The sequence below is a fragment of the Cucumis sativus genome, chromosome 7 (genome assembly GCF_000004075.3).
Source record: "Cucumis sativus cultivar 9930 chromosome 7, Cucumber_9930_V3, whole genome shotgun sequence".
Lineage (NCBI taxonomy): Eukaryota > Viridiplantae > Streptophyta > Magnoliopsida > Cucurbitales > Cucurbitaceae > Cucumis > Cucumis sativus.
This window is the reverse complement of record NC_026661.2, coordinates 21,221,851-21,242,094: the sequence shown is the minus strand read 5'-3', so window position 1 is coordinate 21,242,094 and position 20,244 is coordinate 21,221,851. Positions and strand designations below refer to the sequence as shown.

The 20,244-nt window shown below is 34.4% G+C and overlaps 3 protein-coding genes across 8 annotated transcripts; 1 reads left to right on the top strand and 2 right to left on the bottom strand.

Annotated features, from left to right (window-relative positions):
- On the bottom strand, positions 1-9,766 carry LOC101215677. 6 transcript variants are annotated; one of them, XM_004141782.3, is made up of 14 exons: positions 9,216-9,751; positions 8,816-9,133; positions 8,032-8,211; positions 7,380-7,515; positions 6,904-7,238; positions 5,792-5,918; positions 4,519-4,641; positions 4,305-4,349; positions 3,338-3,417; positions 2,510-2,606; positions 2,321-2,410; positions 1,550-1,603; positions 1,390-1,455; positions 1-453 (listed from the first exon to the last, which is right to left on the bottom strand). In XM_004141782.3, exons 1-14 carry the CDS (start codon positions 9,599-9,601, stop codon positions 271-273), a joined length of 2,220 nt encoding a protein of 739 aa, XP_004141830.1. In that variant the 5' UTR covers positions 9,602-9,751; the 3' UTR covers positions 1-270. The 6 variants fall into 6 exon arrangements, 2 of the variants coding, with proteins under 2 accessions (XP_004141830.1, XP_031744718.1); XM_031888858.1 differs by having other exon boundaries at positions 9,212-9,347; XR_970149.2 differs by having other exon boundaries at positions 416-453; positions 2,321-2,396; positions 9,216-9,764.
- A 1,363-nt stretch (positions 9,767-11,129) lies between these two features.
- LOC101215921 lies at positions 11,130-12,105 on the top strand. The gene has a single exon (XM_004141783.3). The coding sequence runs from the start codon at positions 11,145-11,147 to the stop codon at positions 11,934-11,936; it is 792 nt and encodes a 263-aa protein (XP_004141831.3). The 5' UTR covers positions 11,130-11,144; the 3' UTR covers positions 11,937-12,105.
- A 670-nt stretch (positions 12,106-12,775) lies between these two features.
- LOC101216483 lies at positions 12,776-18,764 on the bottom strand. Its single transcript, XM_004141702.3, has 9 exons — positions 18,427-18,764; positions 16,642-16,845; positions 16,396-16,498; positions 15,972-16,051; positions 15,823-15,900; positions 15,545-15,636; positions 13,641-13,752; positions 13,297-13,422; positions 12,776-13,220 (listed from the first exon to the last, which is right to left on the bottom strand). Exons 1-9 carry the CDS (start codon positions 18,655-18,657, stop codon positions 13,104-13,106), a joined length of 1,143 nt encoding a protein of 380 aa, XP_004141750.1. The 5' UTR covers positions 18,658-18,764; the 3' UTR covers positions 12,776-13,103.
- Between the last annotated feature and the right edge of the window lie 1,480 nt (positions 18,765-20,244).

Genomic DNA, 20,244 nt, shown 5'->3' with positions numbered 1-20,244 from the left:
TTTGTGTATTTTGTGATACATAAACACATACGTAGTAGACTATTATTTATTATATTTTGTAAATATTTTAATTTATGGACGACACAAGATTGAAATTATCGAAACTAATTGAAAATAAAAGTACTACAAACAAACAACACTTGGTGGTGTTTCTATAGAATACATCTTTACCAAAAAAAAGAAAAGGTAAAAAGGAAAAGTAGAGCAGAAAGCCAAACTGCATATTCTCATCGGAACAAATGTTGAGACCACAAAGTGATCCCAAAGGCATCAATATTTAACATCATAAAGCTGAAGCAAGTTATTCCAATGTTGTTTAAGTGCCTCATAAGCCTTCCCACAGCCTACAGCCTGCACTGATATTGTTCTCCCATCTTCTGCCTCTACTTCTGTTAGGGTTACTAACCCCAATCTTGACAAAGTTTCTATCGCATTATCTATCACCATTTCAACCTGAATAATTGTACAAGTATTCGACAGTTTAGTCTTCCTGTAATTGAAGTGTGTGTTTAAATACATGTTTGGGAATGATTTTGAAAGAGTTGAAATCATTTTTGTTATATTCAAAATTCGTTTGAAGCATGTATTTAATCCCTCGAAATTTATTTAATATTAATTTTATACATTTAAATGCAACTCTTTAATCATTAAAATTGGTTTTGATTGAATAAAGGTTGTTTGAATTAACTAGAGAAAAAAACATTTTTTTTCAAAAAAATCATTTTTATTTAAACCCTTATTTCAAATAAATTTTGAAAGGTTTCGATTGATATTTTGAGTGATTGTCAAACACTTCAAAAAAATTTCAAAAATGGCTTATTTTTAAGATAGTTGAACCAAGCACGTCCTAAAAGTATATTAAAAGTATTTTTGAACATGACAATTGACAAGTGATTTCAACCATGTTAGAATCACACACTATAAAATCAAACCACAGAAGCTTTTATGCTAGTGAAGGTTGTACCTAAGTGCTTGTGGGTGTGTGCGCGCCCTAGGCTCAAATTTCCTACATTTTCCTAACAAAAAAAATATATACTTTTAATAAAAGGAAAGGCATGACTATGCTTTTCATCTCGAATAGAGGCTCTCTTTTCCTATTTTCTTCCCAAACTAAAATTTTGGCCACATTTTTCTGTTTTTGTAGGTTTCAAGGCAAGTTGTAAAAAATTAATTTCTAGATAGGTAGCCATCATGGATTAAACCAATGACCTCTTAGTTAGTTATTAAAACTATGTCCCTCTTACCACTAGATATTTTTCTATTCTACCCCTTGTTTTAAGCTACAAACGACTATTACACTTTAGTGCATCTTCAACTTGCGAAAACTTGGGTAATTTCCTATTAGAGTTAAACAACAAACAAATACACTATCATTCCCATCTATCATACCTTCACTTTTAAAACATCGTACAGAAATTTTTCGCATTTGTCCCCAACGCTTTTGCCACATGTTACCTGCAATTACAAGAAATTCATTCTTCCGTCAATCAATCAGCTTTTATATGTATATAAGAATCTAAGTCTACACTACACAAGGGAAGGCAGAAACCTCTCCCTTTTCTTCTTTGAGTAGTATTGCATACGCCAAAATAGCTTCTTTGTACTGCACCAGAAAATGAATGTTAGCTAAAGCAACTCAAGGTGGAACCATATCCACATTATTTCTCTTTTATAATAGCACTTGAGGTAGCCTATGGGATAAAAGGAGAGAAATCTCCGATAATAAAGTCAAAATCTCTATTACAAATCAAAAGTTATCGAAGAACATTTCTCTATTTATAGAGAATTGTAAAGTGAACTGTTAGGAACCACGGTAGAATGGGATGTCTTTGTCCTACATTGGTTAGAATGGGATGACAGATATGGTACTTAGGTGGCTTGGCTCTCCCACCCCAATAGCTAGCTTTTTTGGGGTTGGTTCTTTAAGGTGTTTGAGTACATAACACAAACTAATTCTAATCAATCAAAGAAACTAATCTCAATCCTAATAAAGCAACGGAACTAATCAAATTCCAACCAATTAAGGATTTAACCAAGATATCTTAGTTTATTCTAATTCTACCACATCAGCATTCCATAACAATACAGAATAATTTCGAACTCACATATCATTGATAATGGAAAACTAGTTTACGAGGGGTGAAAGGAACCCCACTTTTGAAGCTTACCCTTTTTCTAATTATGTTCTCTCGAATATTACAACCCTAATGATAGACAATGACTTTACTTCTTTCATTTTTGTATACTCAAAATCGAAATCATGATGTAGGCACCTCATGAAATTGTTGAGCAATCGTAAATGAAACTAAAAGAAACTCACTTGCTGTTGTTCTGAAGCGTCCAACAGAAAATGAACTGACCCAAATCCGCTGGCTATAGTTTTCTCATACAGCGTCCTGTTAACCAATAACTGTTCAACTCTTTTAATTAGAAAAGCGGCAATCAACCATCATATGCATATAGTAAGCTGGGTTAAAATGAGACGTTAACATCAATAAAATTGACTCACTTGATACCTATCCCAGGTTTGTTTGTAACCCAAAACAACTCTAGTGATGTAAATGACAAGAGCACTGAAAGCAACCACATCAAGAACAATTGCTGACCTATGGCAGACACAAACGCAAGAGAAAAATGTCACATTGAAAAAACAATAATTATTCTTTAGGTTTCAAATAAGTGACATGCACAAGTACAAAAAAAAATGTTCCATCTCCTGAGGCGATAGCCTCAATCTAATATTTAATTAGATATGCATGCCTCCAAAAGTCAATTTAACCAATTATTCAATACTGTCCATTTAGTATATATCAAGAAACAGTAACCCGTCAAAACAATATTTAATCATTCATAAGCTTAACTTCAAGGTTTCTTGAGGTGCCAAAATTGAAGACCAATTAGTTAAATCAACAATCGATGTACCAAAAAATTTAGATGATATTCATGTGGCATACATTAACAATTATCGTGTGTATAGGCTTGTAAGCTGCACGTTTCACATAGAATAAATGTATTTTTTACAATATAAAAAACATGAAAAATTAGAAGATGCCAAAAAACTGTCTAGAAAAAGGTCAAGGGCAAGCATTCATGATATATCTCCACAACAGTTTATTAAGAGTCACAGATATCTAGGCTACCTACTCTCTCTGGAAATCACGTGGTATCTACCTGAGCAAGTTCATTCATATCATAATCTTTAAAAAATTTGTCATACAGTGGTTTGGCCCGAGGAAACAGATATGTTATTCTAGGAAGTAAATTACTAACTATAATCATGTAGCAAGTTAATAATAAGCATATATTCCATAAAAAATGAAGTTAAGACAAAGCATACGGTGAGGACAAGACGTTCTCAAACTTGTAGTTAATGAAGAAAGCCAGAAGTCCCAATATTGTCGCAGCATCCAGGCGTAACTACAATTTGGAGGCATCATAATAATAATGAACCATCTCAACATTTTATATAATCAACTAATAATAACCATACAGATAATAAAACAAATAGGTGACTGACCACAAAACTTAATTCATAATTAAGACTAAACTTACTTCATATGGGTTGATATTGCTCAATATTGGAAGGTATCGTTGTAAAATACATCAGTATATGAACATGATCATTAATAAACCTATGGCGAAAATGGGTGTCAAGAAATCATTCCTCCTGTAATTAAAGCTGCCTATGCTTGCATTCATAAAGTCCCTTGGGAAAGAAAGAGAAAGCCTTTGACCATGATCAGTCTTGGATATGCACTCATAACAAGTTGCTTGTTTATTTTGTCTATCAACCTCATTAAGCATTGAACTCTATACAATTTCATCCAGATAAGAGAAGCAAAACCAGAAGGAAAAATAGAAGTGTTGTTAATCCTTGCACAACAATAGCCAATAAATCAACTTACTAAATTTGACAACGGTAACTAGGAAAGTTTAAGCTCATTCACATATCTGCCACTCATATTCATTTTCCTAATTATTACTTGCCACTCAATCACCGGGTATCTTAACGAAGACATTTCTTCCAACCCTAATCTCAACTATAAATATTCACTACCCATCTCAACAGATAACATTTGTCTCCTCCATGCATGAAAGAAACATTATCAAAACCATCTAATTCTCATTGTAAATATCATATCATGGAATAAAAAACACGAGGTTGAAAAAAATTAAGCTAATAAAATGACAATTACAAAGAACCATGCACTGACATCCTACACACTGTTCAGTTTTAGTTCACATGGATATTAATTCAAGCCATTCTAAAAATTGCATTTGAGAAAATAAAATCTAGGCCATACCGCATCTATGATTCGAAACGATAGTTTCTTGTCAGGAAAGATCACCTGCATGTCATTTTAACCAATATTGAAATTCATGAGTATAAATAAAAAGAGACTAACGTCTCAAATAAGAAATGCAAAAAGAAATGTGCAATATGAAACAAGGGAAAATACATTGAATGAAAAGAAAATTGAAAACATTAACAGACATTGAAGTGTGAGAAGTATATACTGGTAAGTCTGGAATAGGAATCTTCTCATAGATCTTTAACTGCAAAGATGGAACCTCAGTCTTTTCTCCACTATTTCTTCCATTTTTGGTGTAAAGTAAAATCAATTCTTCGAAAGCCGGTTCCTAATTCACAAGCAAACAGCGAGTTATGAAGTTCTTTGAGATTAATGACTGCAGGACGTGAAAGAATAAACAAATGAAAGTTCTCAAGGAAAGCTTTGTTTATTGTTTAAAAAATGATAAATTATAACGGAAATTTCAACATATGACCAATAACTATCAATAAACTCCAAATAGTGCATTGCATTAACACATCAGAAAATTAACACTTCACATTATGAAGAAAAGTATATTTCATTTTCAGATATTTTCGTGATAAATTAAAAAGAAAAGGAAAAAAAAATGGTGAGCAGTGATCATTGGAGTAAAGATGTGTGTGATTAAGACTTTGTGCTTATGAGCATTCCTTTCTAGAGAGATATTGAAAGTTTCCCGCTTAGAAACAAGATTGGGGTAGTGAGCATTTGTTTGTCAGATGAAAGTTCTTTCACAAGCTAGAATTCTGGGGATTTCTCTGTAAAGTCACTTATTTCAAACATTTCCTCTATTCTGAAAAAGTTAAAATCAATTAGATATAGGAAGGGATAATACCCAAAGAGGTTTAAAAAATAAAATAAAATTGTAGTGTATAGGAGATGGAATCCTAAGTGAGAGACGAAAAACTCTTACTGGTACATCTCCCCAAATACCTACTGTTTCTGTCCAATTGAAGTAGAATATTAAGATCACTTGTTTCACATTGCCCTTTTGCTGCTAAAGAATGGGTATTTCTGATGAAATCTTCTTTTCTCACCTTTGGCCTCCTCGTTGATGCTTTGCTCTATGGGGCCCTCACGCCTAGGTGGTTGAAAGATAAATCAAAAGTATTGTGGAATCATGCAGTTAGAGCTTTTATGCGGTCTTTTTGGCTCAAAAGAAACAAAGAGTGGCCTTTTGAAGCCTTTCTCAAGCCGAAGCTCCCCTTACAAAAGCTTCTTTCGTAATAACATTAACTTTTTCCTTTATTATTAATTTGAACTGGAAAGACTTTGTGCAATAGTTATCCATGGTGGGATTCTTTTTCATCGGCCAGGTTGCACTACTTTCTATTTTTATTTGCATTCTCCCTTGCGTCAAAGTTTGGGTGAATCCATATTATTCCAACAGCTTAGCTCAATTCAGCTAAAAGGATGGGGAGGCACTAAGAATATTAAAAGAAGCAAATAAAGACTACCTGAAGCACTGATTGAGACAGGAGGATTGAAATGGATGTTTTCAACTGTTTCCAAATATTGTTCCCGCAATTTTTCATTGCAGGCCTCCATATATCACTGAGTGATATTCGTGATATGAAGATAGGCCTGGATTAAAAACAATTTTATTGCAAAGTTATTCAAGAGGTAAAATGCTAATCCAACTACTAGGCCACAAACACACAAAATAATAGGAAAAGGTTGCAACAATTTCAAATGAATGTCAGAGTGAATGAGTTATGTGTCCATAAAGGTGAACTGGTTCTCTTAACACATTATCATATTGTGTTAAAAGTGCATCTATGATCCAACAGCATTTAAACAAGCATTTAAAAGTGTAACCAATAATAATAATTTTATCAATAATAAATTACTCATACGGCTAGACTAGTAACAAACATCATAAAAAATAAAATCATGGCTACTACTCACCAACACATTTGAGATGAAAAGACAAGTACTACGTTAGGAATATATTAGGATGCTTCCTAAGAAGATCAAGATCTTAATATATTTGAACTATAACTATGAAGAAATACAAGATAAACCTAAATATAAAGGAACTTGGAACCTCCTTCTTGAGTGCACTTGCCCAACCCCTAGAACACTCCACAAATAGTTTGTCTTCATTCACTCTCCCCCCTCCTATTTATAACGAAGTTTGTATCTAACTTCCCATATAATTACCTCTATACCCCTTACTACTATCATACTATTATACTTATCTAGATACCTTACAGAATATAATAAGAACATCAAGACATTATATGGGCATATTTTTTACTAAATACCAGTTCACTAGATGTTTAACGAATAGTGGTTCAAAGTACAATCAGTAAGGGGTGAAAGTAAAGAGAACTTGGAGATAGTTATTAAGAAGGGCTCATTGTAATATATCCTTTTATGACATAATCAGACCAATTTCTAAAAGAAGGTGATAAAATCTGACATGGCACAGGCCATGAGCACATTGTCATCAAGCACTTTTAGCAGCATTGCCAAAAAGGCATAGCTAGTGAACTAAACTTGAAATTTCTTTCTTATATAACAAGATTAGAGCAATAACTAGATGGGAGAATCATAATGGTCAAACCTTAAATAAGGTTCAAAAGCTTTACTGTCATCAGTAAGCTTGAATGGTTGCTCTGGCATAGGAGGAAGAACCCCTATCCCTGTCAGAAGCCTCCTTAAGAGTCTTCCACGAGGTCCTGTAGAAGAAAGAATTCCCTCATAACGAGATACTGCACTCTGAGCTGCCAGCCAAATTGGAAGGTCTTTATCCGAAATCTGATTGTCTCTCAGTAGATCATCAGATTCTTCTTCATCATAACGAGATAATTGCTGAGATATAGGAAGATCCCTCACCCAAAGCCTCAACCTCTTAGCCCATTCTTGTATTTCTTGCATCTGTGGAGCACCATGTGCAGCCTGTTGATAAGAAAAAAGGAAACATGAAAAGAATGACAGCGAATGATGCTGGAAGTTCAACATAGTTACAGAAGTATTGACACGTTAGATGTTTAAGAAAAGGGGATCAAAGTTGGCAACCAATATCCAAAAATGGTCAACCTCAGCAATCCAAGTACCAAGTCTCCTCAGTGGTTTTGAGATTAAGGAAAAGAGTCCGCGTAGAAGTCTAGACTGTATATAATCTAGTTTATCAACAATTAATAGGCCTCTCTGCCTCTCAGTTGCATATCCTCGCCTGTTAAGAAAACAATCACAATTGGAACCTGCCCAATGTTGGAACAGGAAAATATATGCTGACGCTATATATAATTGACTAGGGCATTGCTTCAAAAAATTAAATGAGAAACAATGACATCTCATATTTTCATATCAAATAGCCATGTAGGCCTTTTGTTTTTTTCTTTTCTTTTTTTTTTTTGAAAAAATGCTTTGAGAAAAATTTTAAAAATAAGGAAAAGGAGTGAAATGGGATGGAATTATCAGATCTAGGCAAGTGTACTGTTTTAAAACAACCATCCAGTAGTTAAAAAATGGTTGGCACTCCTGACTTCTAACAACAGATCCAGACAAAACGCGACTATTGTATCACATCAGGAATAAACAAACCCAAGCAAATATATAATAAATGAACTTGTTAATGAGGCATGTTTTTTAAGAACTTAGAACGTACAAGATGCCTAAGATAAACAATAAACGACAAGCATTATGTCTCAAACTTTACAAAGGGAATAAAAATAGGCTATTGCAGAACCTGAAAATAATTGCATTGGATTCAGATGCCCTCTTCCAGTCAACATATATTGGCAAAGTAAGCAGATAGTCCGTATTCAATGCTGATGTCAAGACCAGGTCCATGGCTGAGAGTTCTTCAAATTGAGCATTTTTAAGAAGTTTCATAAAAGAACGCTGGAAACGAGTGGCAACTGCTACTCTAACAAAAATACACAAGAGGGAAATATTTCATTCAGATTCAGGTTGAATCAGTCTAGCTGTAGAAAAAGGAGAGAATGTACGACCACATAAGCCCTACACAAATTATCTTACATTCTAGTTTAAAGATTAAAATTGTCCCTAGCTAAATTCACGTAAGCAACATGCGTACAGCAATGATGAATTTGATCAGAATAGCATTTCAATTTAAATATCTGCTGTCAATGTCATGATATGATGTCAGAATCGCAAACATGAAACATGAACTAAAGAAAGACGTTGTATCTATATCCTAAAGGGATTGCATCGGCCGATTCATGCAAGTTGTTATAACTTAGCTCATCTGAGCATTCGAACGTCAAGAACCACAAAGGGAATCCACGTGTTCATTGAGTGAAAGTGCACTCATATCATTTCAAGTTGCAACTACCGGCAGTATGCAAAGGTCTCATGCAGAAGCCTTGTTAAATGAATAAAGAACAATAGAGATCAACTTGATTGAAGTTTTTGTTTCAATCATAAACACATGCAACGTTTGACGTTTGTAAGCTCATTAACTTCAATTGGAAAAACGATGTGAAGAAATTGAGGACTTCAAGACATACGAAGACTCCCCGTTGATGTAACTATTTATTCCACCCTTCGGAGAACTCAAGAGATTACGGAAATCCAGAGTATAACCGAAAGGCATAGCACTGCTAACGCCAATTTTCTGGACCAAGTCCTCCATGCTTTCAAACCCAGCTATGGCATCTTTGGCCGTGGTAGACTCCTCTGTCTCATTAGAAACAAGCTGGCCATCAGTATTAGTAGAAACCTCTCCAGGGGCAGCCTCATTTTCCAGCGACTGAGTAAGAGAGTAATCACTCCGCATTTCTTCTAAAATCTTCTTGTGTTCAGCATGAAGAATAGAATCCAAGCACCTGCAAAAGCGGTCAAGTGAACTTGATTACCTCGATTTTCGGGAGGGGAAATGGAGAGAGCGAGTGGTGGAACGGAACTAACGAAGAGATGAGCTGAAAATGTTGAGCATCGTGATCATCATCATCAGCATGGTTGGAGTTGAAGAGGGTGGAAACAATGGCATCCAACAACTGAGCTTTGGAAACTGGAATGTGTTTGTGTCTAGGAACGGGAATCCTAGAAATGTCCTTATCTTGGTAGTCATCGTCGGCCATGTTGCCGTTGTTTTTCTCCCATTGGTTGAATGCCGAAGGCTCCGCTGCGATGGATTCCAAGGGCTGCGTCGACATGTCGGGAAAACCAGTGAGGGAAGAGGAAGAGGAATATGGAAGAGGAAGACATTGACGACGAGCTTGCCCTTGAGGAATTGGGGAAAAGAGAGGTGATGAACTGCGAAGGCCAGTGGGAAGTTGCAAAGACGAGAGCATGGGGCCAGGCTCAGCTTCACTGCACGCAACTCCGCCTCAGTTAAATTCGGATAAGGAGGGCGCAACCTCCGATAATTTGTCAGTTCCCCACCGGTTAGAGTCAGATTAAGGTTAGATTAAATATATGTGTGTGAAAAAAAAGTTTGAGGTGTTTGGCTCACAACCCCAGATGAGATGACTTATGGAGTTCTTGTTCGGCTCACCAAATTTACAATACTTTTAATGGGATAGATTTGTTGACGATTATCATTGACATACTACGAGAACCATTATTAACAAACGACCATTACAACCATCGTTATTAACATACTCCAACGAAAATCAACTTCAATGATCACATTCACAATATGAATTTCAGGCTCCAATAACAAACTCCTATGACCAACTCTAAGTTCGCCTTCGTGGAGCGAACTTCTGCCTTTGACGACCACCTACAACTATAAACTTTAGTGAAAAGCACATTTGGTAATTAACTTCAACAACCATCTTCAATTTCATGCTCCAATTGCTATCTCTATGATAGACTTAAATAAGAAGCATATTCGATAATCAACCTTAGTGATAAGTGACAAGTGCCTCTAACAATTAATACCAACATTTACCTTGACAACTAGTAACAAAAATGATAAACTCTATTGATCCACTTCAACGAATATCATATATGTCGTCCAACTTAGGCAATCGTTTTAAACAACTACATCCAACCACCAACTTTGTTGTTTAGTTCCAACAACTAACTCGGCCAATAATATAATAAAAAAAAGTTGGCTTACAAAAGTTCATTTTAATGCACAATTGAAATTGTCAGTTTATAATGCTTGATAACTGTCTTTTATTGTTGGATCGTGCTTATAAACTTATTTGTCACAAGCATCTAGAATATCAATTGCTTTTTAACAATGAGAATAACCAACATAACAGTAAATTTATGTGACCATGAAATTGGCTTTTTTTTTTTGTTGATCATACATATATATTCAATATTATATTTTTACTTAACTGCATATACACATATGTTAAAGATTTGGAAAAGGATGTATGTAGTTGAATGTTGGAACAAAAAGAAAAAATAATAAAAGAATATTCATCAAATGTCTTATTTTCTTAACATTTTCTAGCAATAATTAGTAAAAATGAAAACGGATTCTCTAAATTCAGAGGAATTGAATGCGGAATTGTTGAAAAAATGTGTTAACAATAGGAAGAAAAATTAAAATTAGAAAACAATGAAATTAAAAAAAAGGAATAAAAAGTTTTGAATTTTATTTTATTTTGCATTTTATTTATCTTTGTTAAAGTAATTAATGTGGATGGTTAATAGTTGTTCATCACAACAACAATAATAAATACCATCCATATTTTTATTGAAGCAAAAATAAGTAAAATGGCTGAATAATTTTTTTTTATTCAAAAAACAACGTTTAATGAAATATTTTAATTTATTTTGTTATTTTAAAAATTCACATTTTTGTTATTGAAAATATTATTAATATTTATTACGTTTCATGGTATTTTTTAAATAAAAACCGACGGTTGAGTCTGAATGGATTTGGATATAGTTCGTGCGTCTAGTCGAGGTTTAAAAATGGTTGTTGTTTTTGCCGGTTCCACGAGTCTGTGTTTGCCGGGAAATGCTTTAGCGGCGGCATGCGTGCGGAGAAGACGAAGCCAGGGAATTACTATAAGAAGCGAGGCAGAAGGGAAAAATCCGGTTCCAGGTAGAGACCGGGTGATAGGGTTTGGAAAACACAAGGGCAAAATGCTTGGAACCCTTCCTTCAACCTATCTGAAATGGATCTCCAAAAACCTTCGAGCAAGAGAGTTCGAAGAGTGGGCGATTTTAGCAGACCAAGTTCTGGAAGACCCGATTTACCAAGACCGGGTCCAGTGGGAGTTCGCTCACAACGTTTTGACCGGCGCTGGTCGGAGTGGCCGTGACAACGTCGTTTCTGAGTTGTCGGAGATCAGTGACCGGTTTGGCTGGGATTGGGATAATAAATCCGGTTGGAGAGGTGTGGATTTTGAGCTCTTGGGGACCTCGAAAGGTGGAAGAATTCCACGGCGAATTGAACCAACTCAGAAATCGGAATCGAAGACTGCGCAAAATGTATCAGGTGGCGGCGGCGGCGGCGGCGGAAGGAGGAGGGAGAGAAGAGATCGGTTGAGAGAGAAGCGAGAGAAATCGACGGGAGGCGGCGAGAAAAGTGAAAGGAAAACGGAGATTGAGAATCCCGTTCCCAGGTTTAACAATCCCTTCCCTGGCCGTCAAGCTCTTCTAAAACGGGTTGCCACAATTAAATCAGATTTGTTAGTTAAAAAGAAACCCAATTCCTAAGAGAAAGCAACTGTATATAGGGACCATAACTTTGAGAAAATTGATAGTAGAATCTTCGTTCATTACTGAGAATTATGTAGAGTCACTAAAATAATATGTTTATTATTGAGTGAGCGTTTGGAACAAGACAATATAAAGTCTCAGCTCAATCCATTCCTTGATTCGATCACTCTCTAACGAGTTAGTAGCAGTTGTTATTTAAAATCAAAGATTTTCTAACCCATAATTGAAATGGTCAAGAAGAAAAACTTGTAAAAAATTATACCGAGAGAGATATAGCCTCGAAAAATGTTAATGGGTTTCCTCTCCCGTTTCTCCCATAACCATTGCATTTTGGTCTGACTGAATCCTGAAAGTAGCAGAAGTCGTGCAAATGGCTAAGATGGTAATCCCTGATTATGTCTTTTCAACCTACCAAATGCAGTTTTAAGATTGATTAATAAGATCACCTGCACGTTTTTTTTTTTTTTTCTCTTTTAACATTCAAAAAGCCAAATCAAATGTTTTAGTAATTTTAATAAACTTGTTCATCATGTTGCCAGCTTCGATAGACAATTTGGATGGAAGGCTACTAGGATAACCTACAAGTTTATGTTACAATGAGTTCATCTTTCTAAAACGTTTTAAGATCATCCTAAATAGAGTTTAAGAAGTCATAATTTCAACTAGTAGAGTACAATTTAACTGCACCAAAGAGCCATGGAGTGACAGTTTATATCATTAATTAATGATATACATATACGTACATATATTTATGGTACAAAATATAGACCCTGGGGATATTGCACGTGCAAGCATATAAATGGTAACCCCAAAACAAATAAGGAAGAATGAATACATGGAAAATAGTCCAAATAATAATTAGAGAAAATGATATTCCAAAATCGAATAGTTAAATTAGATTATAACATTATTGCTCAATACGTCTAGTAAAATTTCAACAAGCTACTTGGATGTCACATTCACTTATGCAATAAACACCAAATGGGTAGTAAAAACAGAACAAGTCATCAGAACTCACTGGCTTATTGTTGATCCAGACTTTTTACAATACCTTGCCTATATGATTTCAATACTTCACAGCGCATCGTCCATTGGGCATAGTAGGTTGTGAGCCTCGAGATGAGAGATGGAAAAACATCCTTTTTATTGAGTTAAACCATCTTATTATTTTTTAAAATTGCATACTCCACCTTTGTTTATTAGCTTCCAAAGTGCAACCTTGGCTTCCTCAAGTGTTTCGACGGCATGCCCTCCTTCAAAAGATAGTCTTTGGACATTGAACTGTAAAGGCATAAGGTTATAGATTATACAGGTTGCCAGAAGATGTTAAAATCTGCACACTATTATCTTTTGGTACCTGAGCTCCTTGCCGAACCCGAATATCTATTCCCTTGCTGTCTATTGATATTAAAGCGGCATCATCAACTTCACTTTCAGCTGACAGCAGCTCTTTCAAAGGCTTTGAGAACATCACGTTCAGCTCCTAGACGTGGGGGATATGGAGGGGGGGAAACACAAATACTAAGAAACCCAAATAGAAACATAGTCCCAAGAAGTATCCTTCAAAGTGATAATGACAATGTACTTCCTTAAGACTCCATGTTTTCAAACCATTCAATTCATAGATTACAACTGAATTAATATTTTTTGAGAAGAAAAAGAAGATGATGAAGAAGAAGAATTTGCAACTTAGATCCTCACCTTAAGGTTTTGCTCACCTCCGTCAACTGCAATCTTATCAGGTTGAAGGTTCTCATACTCCTTCACATCCACCCACGCAACAGTCCCAAAGCCTCCAATGAAATAAATGTCACTGCAAAAACACCAAAAAATCAAGCACGATAATTTTTCTTGTCGTTAACATCCACTTCCTTGTTGGTAAACATGCCAAGCATGAGCTTATGTATTTTTTGCGACCCGCGGCAATAATATTTAATTACAATCAAATATATAGCATAAGTAATTGTTCCCCTCGACTACCTGGGTCACTCTTAACTTTATCCTCGTTAAAATTATATTGATATATAAGTAAACAAAACAAAACAAGGAAAAAGAAAAAAAAAAAAATTGAACCTAACATACAAGGGCATCTGCTCGAAGGATTTAGCTATCAATGAGTCTAGACGAGTTATTCAGGAACCAAATGTCATTCAAACATTTTTGTTCTGTAAAACATATATGTGATGAGCGAGGCAGGAAAGAATAGTAAAAGCGAAGAAATAACAGAACTGCAGAATGGATGCCCTCAATGCTTATACAGAGGCAAAATATTTAATTAAATAGAGAAATGATAGGACACGTGTAAGCATGTTATTGAGTATGAAAATACAGCCAAAATAGAAGCAAACAAAGTATAAAATAGAGGCAGAAATGTAAATAGCAGAAATCAGTAAATCACTGATAGTGTAAGTTGGTTGCCGCCCAAAGTCATAGTCCAAACAAAACAACCAAAAGAATAGTACACATATCTAAAATTTATAAAGTACTACCAACTACTCAGCAGTCATTTCACATGGTTTAAGTTACTTTGTTAAGTTTTAAGAGCTTTCATAGTGTTTTCAAACTCTCATGTACTATTTTCAAATTCTTGCCTAACATGGTTGAATATTTCCGTTATGAATAACAAGAAGAAAAAAACTTCCATCTCGACGAGAAAGCTCTTAGTTCTGTAATAAAACTACCTAATGATAATCTGGAGATCGTTTTATACATGAAACAAAATGCTTAGATTAATTAACATGGCTAAGTTGCCTTAAAATGGAGAAAAAAATATCTATTTCTTTTTAAAACTTCCAAACAAATGCTCCAGTAAATTTTATTAGTTAATGAAATAAAGAAGAGTTTAAAGTAAAATGAATTGAGAACAAAGCAACTTACACAACGTGGGGAAAATACAATATACTGGAATAAGATATTTCTCAAATATCAGGATCTTAATCTATGAAAGAAGAATGATGGTATTTCTTAAATGTGGATAAATGGAAGTATAAAGGTTGGTTAAATAATACCTGAGTCACTGAATGAGATTCTTTTGTACCGTAAATAGGCAAGCCAATTTATGTACACCTCTATTAATCGGTTGTATAACATTTTATTGTCAAAAAGTTTGAGGATTTCAGCCACACCAACTTAAATAAGATTATCTTAATAAATTAGGGAAAACATCAATAAATTTAATGAATAGGTAAATGATTCATACACATGTTGCAAATTTTTAATTGTAACTTTTAGCCTTTCAACCCATCTAAAATTTTGTTTATTCAATTAGGAAACCAAAGGTATGCACTAAAAAAAATTAGACCTTCACTACCACCATTTATTTTTATATACGTTATAGATTGCAATTGAACATGTCCAACCATAAACTATGTACATGTAAATTACACACAAAGCCACAACTCTGAACGATAAGGGTAAGTTTGGGACAAGTGAAGCATTGATTTTCTAAGCATTGACTACTAAATAAATGTTTCATCCAAAAGCATTTTTAATATTCTTATCTACTTCAAAAATTTCTCAAACTACTTTTATTGTTGAAAATTTGAAGAAGTATTATCGCTTTACTGCACATCGAACACTCACTGAGAAAAGAACAAAAAATACACCTGATATCTTGCATCCGGAAGTAATAGAAGTTTCCCCACTGTTGAGAAGGTCCTTGTTGATGCTTCGCTATGTATTGCTTATGAGCCCATTCCTGCAAAAACTCATATCATTTTATTGCTAGTATGTGTATATTGGAGAAGAATGATGATCAAGCATGAATACCAGAATGCCTATGCAATTAGTTTGATGCTTCACTAGTGAAACTAGAGGCAAGAAACAAAATTTCAACTTGTTAATTATACTGATAAGATAATTAAATCTTCAAAGTAAAACTAACCTGTTGATCCTCTGGAAGGGGGTATATATCACCAAAAATAGTAACTCTGGCATTTGACAAACCACTCCATCCAGGTATCTGCAAGGCTATTATGTCACAAGAAAACTTAAAATGTAACCAACAGAAATGTTGTTTGTCAAAGTGCCCACCTGCACAACAACAGTGCATCTTGGGTCTGCCAACAAATTTCGTGTATGGATGGCCAGAGGTGAAAATGAAAAAATTGGATCTGCACGAAGAGAAAAAAACAGACAACTACCAAGATTAAATCAAACAATAAGCAACAGACAAAGTCATTACTTAATAGAATTGACCATTGAGATTAGGACTAGAAAAGAGAAAGCTAGTAAAAAAAAGTATACTGTCCATCATACTCTATACCATTGCCCAACAGAAACACATTGATGGTACTTCTTTGTGTGACTTTTCAATCCCAGCCACAAAAACAAAGAAGACCAAACCAAACAACAAACTCAAAATTACATGATTTTCAAATGCCATTAGATATGCTCAATACTTTTGAACTAAATTATTAATTAACGGGTAAAAACTATCTGAATCTAATTGACTTACGGCCCATGGAGTCAGCTGCAAAATCTACTAAAGAACCAAATGGATATCCTTGCCTGCGGTGGTGCATCCGTGACATCACAGTACACAAATGGGCAAATCTGGCCTTAAAAGTACAAAAAAAGATCTAATTCAGAAAGTCTTTGCAGTTTAGAAAGCAACCACAACTAAATTTTATATACGACAATATGACACTGAGAACTTCTGCGACACTAAACAAAAATAAAATGAATGAAGGTTAAGCCTAACCTGTTCCATGAGATTGCGGACAGCTAAGGCCGGTCTAGGTAGACCATGTGCTGAGGTTGCACTCTGCACACCACCAGATATTGGTGTTCTGAAAAGGCCAGCTCTAGTTCCACTTCCACTGGCAGATGGAACCGTAAGAGATACATCCACCTTTGGCAGCTCATTTGCATTCTTCTCATCATTTTTAGTGAAATTTACCTCATCCTAAAGGAAGCAAGAGGTACCATCATGACAAACACATTACAAAATGGGTAATTCATGAAACAAACAAAATCACCCATAATAGATCTTCCGTTTCTACCTAACAAAATAGATCAAATTAGTACTTTTTTAATAAAAATAAAAAGTTGTGGTGCTCGTGGGTTTTGGTAGTACATCCAAACATTTTCTAAAGCATCCAAATAATTGATTACAACATTATTTAAGTTATCAACCGAGCTGTAAGGAATGCATTCTGGTGCTTCTTTTAAATGCCATTCGTGTTTATCAACTATGTTTGTGCATCACTCCACCTTCAAATGTCTCAAAGTTCACGTTCATTAAGACTAAAACATTCATTGGGTGCATCTATTGAGAATCTCACATTGGAAAAACCAAGGGACCTCACACTCCTTATAAGATAGTTGAGTTGCTTCCCTCGTAGCTAGTTAGTTTTAAGATGCAACACCATATTATCTAAAATTTGGTATCAAGCTAAGAGACCATCTGGAAGAGGCTTGTTGACAATCTGGACCTCAAATTCCCCTAATTGCCATGGGAGCATGAGGTCCCTTGGTTTTTCCAATGGCAATAAGAGAAAGGTCTTATAAGATAGTTGAGTTGCTTCCCTTGTAGCCAATTAGTTTTAAGATGCAACACCATATTAACTAAAATTTGGTATCGAGCTAAGAGACCATCTTGAGGAGGCTTGTTGAAAATCCCATGTTGTAAAAACCAAAGGACCTCAAATTCCTCTCATTGCCATGGGAGTGTGAGGTCCCTTGTTTTTCCAATGGCAATAAGAGGAATTTGAGGTCTTATAAGATAGTTGAGTTGCTCCCCTCGTAGCCAGTTAGTTTTAAGATGCAACACCATATAATCTAAAAATTTGGTATCAAGCTAAGAGACCATCTTGAAGAGGCTTGTTGAAAATCTCACGTTGTAATAACAAGGGACCTCAAATTCCTCTCATAGCCAAAATGACTACTGACTTAGCCTCATTTTTCAAAATAAAGTTTTACGGCCCTTTTAAAACTTCTTTTAACGTTCTCTCTTCTTCCTTTCTCTCTAAACTCCCGTTCTACTTCTCTATCAAAATCTCTCTTTCTCCTTTCCCCGCCTTCCTTCTTTAGATCTCTTCTTTGTATTCCATCTCTGGCAATGACGATGTCAATGGCGACAACGAATGAAGCTGTTTCTTCTTACTCCACCAACACACGGTGGTTGGTGACAACAAACGAAGTTTTTTTATCCGCCAAACAATCCCAATTACATAGGACAATAATTAACAAGTGAGCTAGAACTAGAACAATAGCGAGGAAACAAAAAGTAATCCGGATGAAGGCTTGTGATTCCAGCAAAATGTTAGAAAAGTTTAAAACTCATTTTCCTGTCAAGTAAGTGACACCCGTACAAAAATCAAAATATCAACTCGTACGATTTGCCTTTATTGTCGTAAATTTCCAGTCACAAATCCACGCATCAAAATCAAAACCTAATTCCATATTTCTACGGACGCCGCTTACTGTAATATATAAAGTGTGCACAACAAAACTGGGTATCCATCGAGGAGTAAGGAAACGATACCTCGCTGAAAGGGACGTCTTCGAAGTATACATCTTCTTCCGAAAAGAGTCCAAACCTATTATCAGATGGCTTGGCCTCTTCAGCTTCGCCGGAGAGAGCACGAAGGCCAGCGAAATTATTACAATCGTTGATTCTGAGAAACCCAGTTCGATTGGCAGGCTTCCTGAACAAAGAAGAAGAGTATGGGTCTGGAAACTTGGGAATGTTCACGGAGCTTGCTAGCGCTTCCATGGAGAAATCACAGATGATACGGGCAGCCGTAGGAAAATGGAGTATAAATGTTAGTGACAAAAGAGAAGATTGCTGAGGCCTTGTTTGGAAATTTAGACAAATCGTCTTTATTACCTTTTCGGGTTCTTATAAAGTAAAATTTTCTATACATTCTAATTTTAAGAAGGGAAAAAAAAAAAATACCAACAAAACAATTCAGCTCAACTTTGTTGAGATAATTGTAAATAAAGCATGACCTATTAAAAAAAACGTGTCATAATCGAAACACGGATATTCGATAAATATAATATTAAAATAAAATAAAAATAAAAATTTATTCAATTTTTTTATATTTTATAGATTTCGAATTAGTAGTTGGAGGACGTGATAAATTATACATAATTATATACACTAACCTTAACAAAAATGAACATCTATTTATCTAGTACAAATAATATAACAGAGTTCGCAAAAATAACAAAAAAGTGTGACAATAGAGTCATTCACTCACATTTTCAAAATTATAAAAATAACAAATTTAAAAATATATTCATATTTTTCAAATTTACCCTGCGTATCAAAATATGAGTGATGAGTTATTATTATATTTTTTAGCTAATACAATTTCTCCCTGATATTAACAATAAGAGTAAAAAATGGGTCTAATTTTACAACTTACCACTTTTACCCTCAGTGTACAACTTTCTGAAGTATTTTTATCACTTTGTTTTATATAGTAAATAAACATTTAAACATTAAACAAACTTTGCACAAATCACCACATTTACTTTGTGATTTATTGTGGTTTAATGATACCATCATAAGTTAGGTGGAACCTCCTAGTTACTAGAACGAGGTAGTTTGTTAATTTTGCATGTTTATGATAGTAAATGAGTTGAATATATAAACATCTACATCCTTTTTTTATTTCGTGTTGTTGTTGAAGTAACATCAATGAAATTGAATGTTTATAAAGAAAATGAATAAATAGCAGTTTGGCGAAAAGTCTTGAAATAACTAATTAAACAACAATTTAAAATGTGTATTATACATTGCATTTCCCACCCATTCCACCTTGTACCGAATAATTTTATTCTCAAATTGTAGTTTGCGAAAAAAAATTTATAAACACTCATTCAACTTTTGTTTATTATTTATTATTTACTTTTCACCCATATTTAAAAAATTAAAGCCAATTTTTTAAATAGTTTCGAAAAAGTATATCTATATTTATAATACGACTTATAACTACTCAAGATAGATAAGATCATAGTAAAAAATGACATGATGTTACAAATATATTTACAAAGTGTTTAGTGACACACAATGAGACAAGACGGTAAAGTAATGTAATATAAAATGTGTGGATGAAAATATATTCCAATTTATAATACAAAAAACTCATTATGTTTTGACAACTTTCAACATAATACTTTTTCTCACGTTTTACAAACTTATTTTCGTTCAACATCTTGTTACTCAAACTTGCTAACACTCTTTGATTTTTATTAACATCATTTATATTCCATCTCTCCAAACATCTATAAATAAATATAAATAAAATTTTTAAAGTAACAAATTTAACAAAATATTTATAATCTATAGCAA

Coding starts and splice junctions, on each gene's coding strand:
- LOC101216483 (XM_004141702.3), bottom strand. CDS start 18,657: ATGGAAGCGCTAGCAAGCTCCGTGAACATTCCCAAGTTTCCAGACCCA. Junction 16,499..16,641: donor TCCGCAATCTCATGGAACAG/GTTAGGCTTAAC, acceptor TGTACTTTTAAG/GCCAGATTTGCCCATTTGTG. Junction 13,423..13,640: donor GAGGTGAGCAAAACCTTAAG/GTGAGGATCTAA, acceptor CCCCACGTCTAG/GAGCTGAACGTGATGTTCTC.
- LOC101215677 (XM_004141782.3), bottom strand. CDS start 9,601: ATGCTCTCGTCTTTGCAACTTCCCACTGGCCTTCGCAGTTCATCACCT. Junction 9,134..9,215: donor CATTTTCAGCTCATCTCTTC/GTTAGTTCCGTT, acceptor CCGCTTTTGCAG/GTGCTTGGATTCTATTCTTC. Junction 4,642..5,791: donor TGTCTCAATCAGTGCTTCAG/GTAGTCTTTATT, acceptor CTTGTGAATTAG/GAACCGGCTTTCGAAGAATT.
- LOC101215921 (XM_004141783.3), top strand. CDS start 11,145: ATGGATTTGGATATAGTTCGTGCGTCTAGTCGAGGTTTAAAAATGGTT.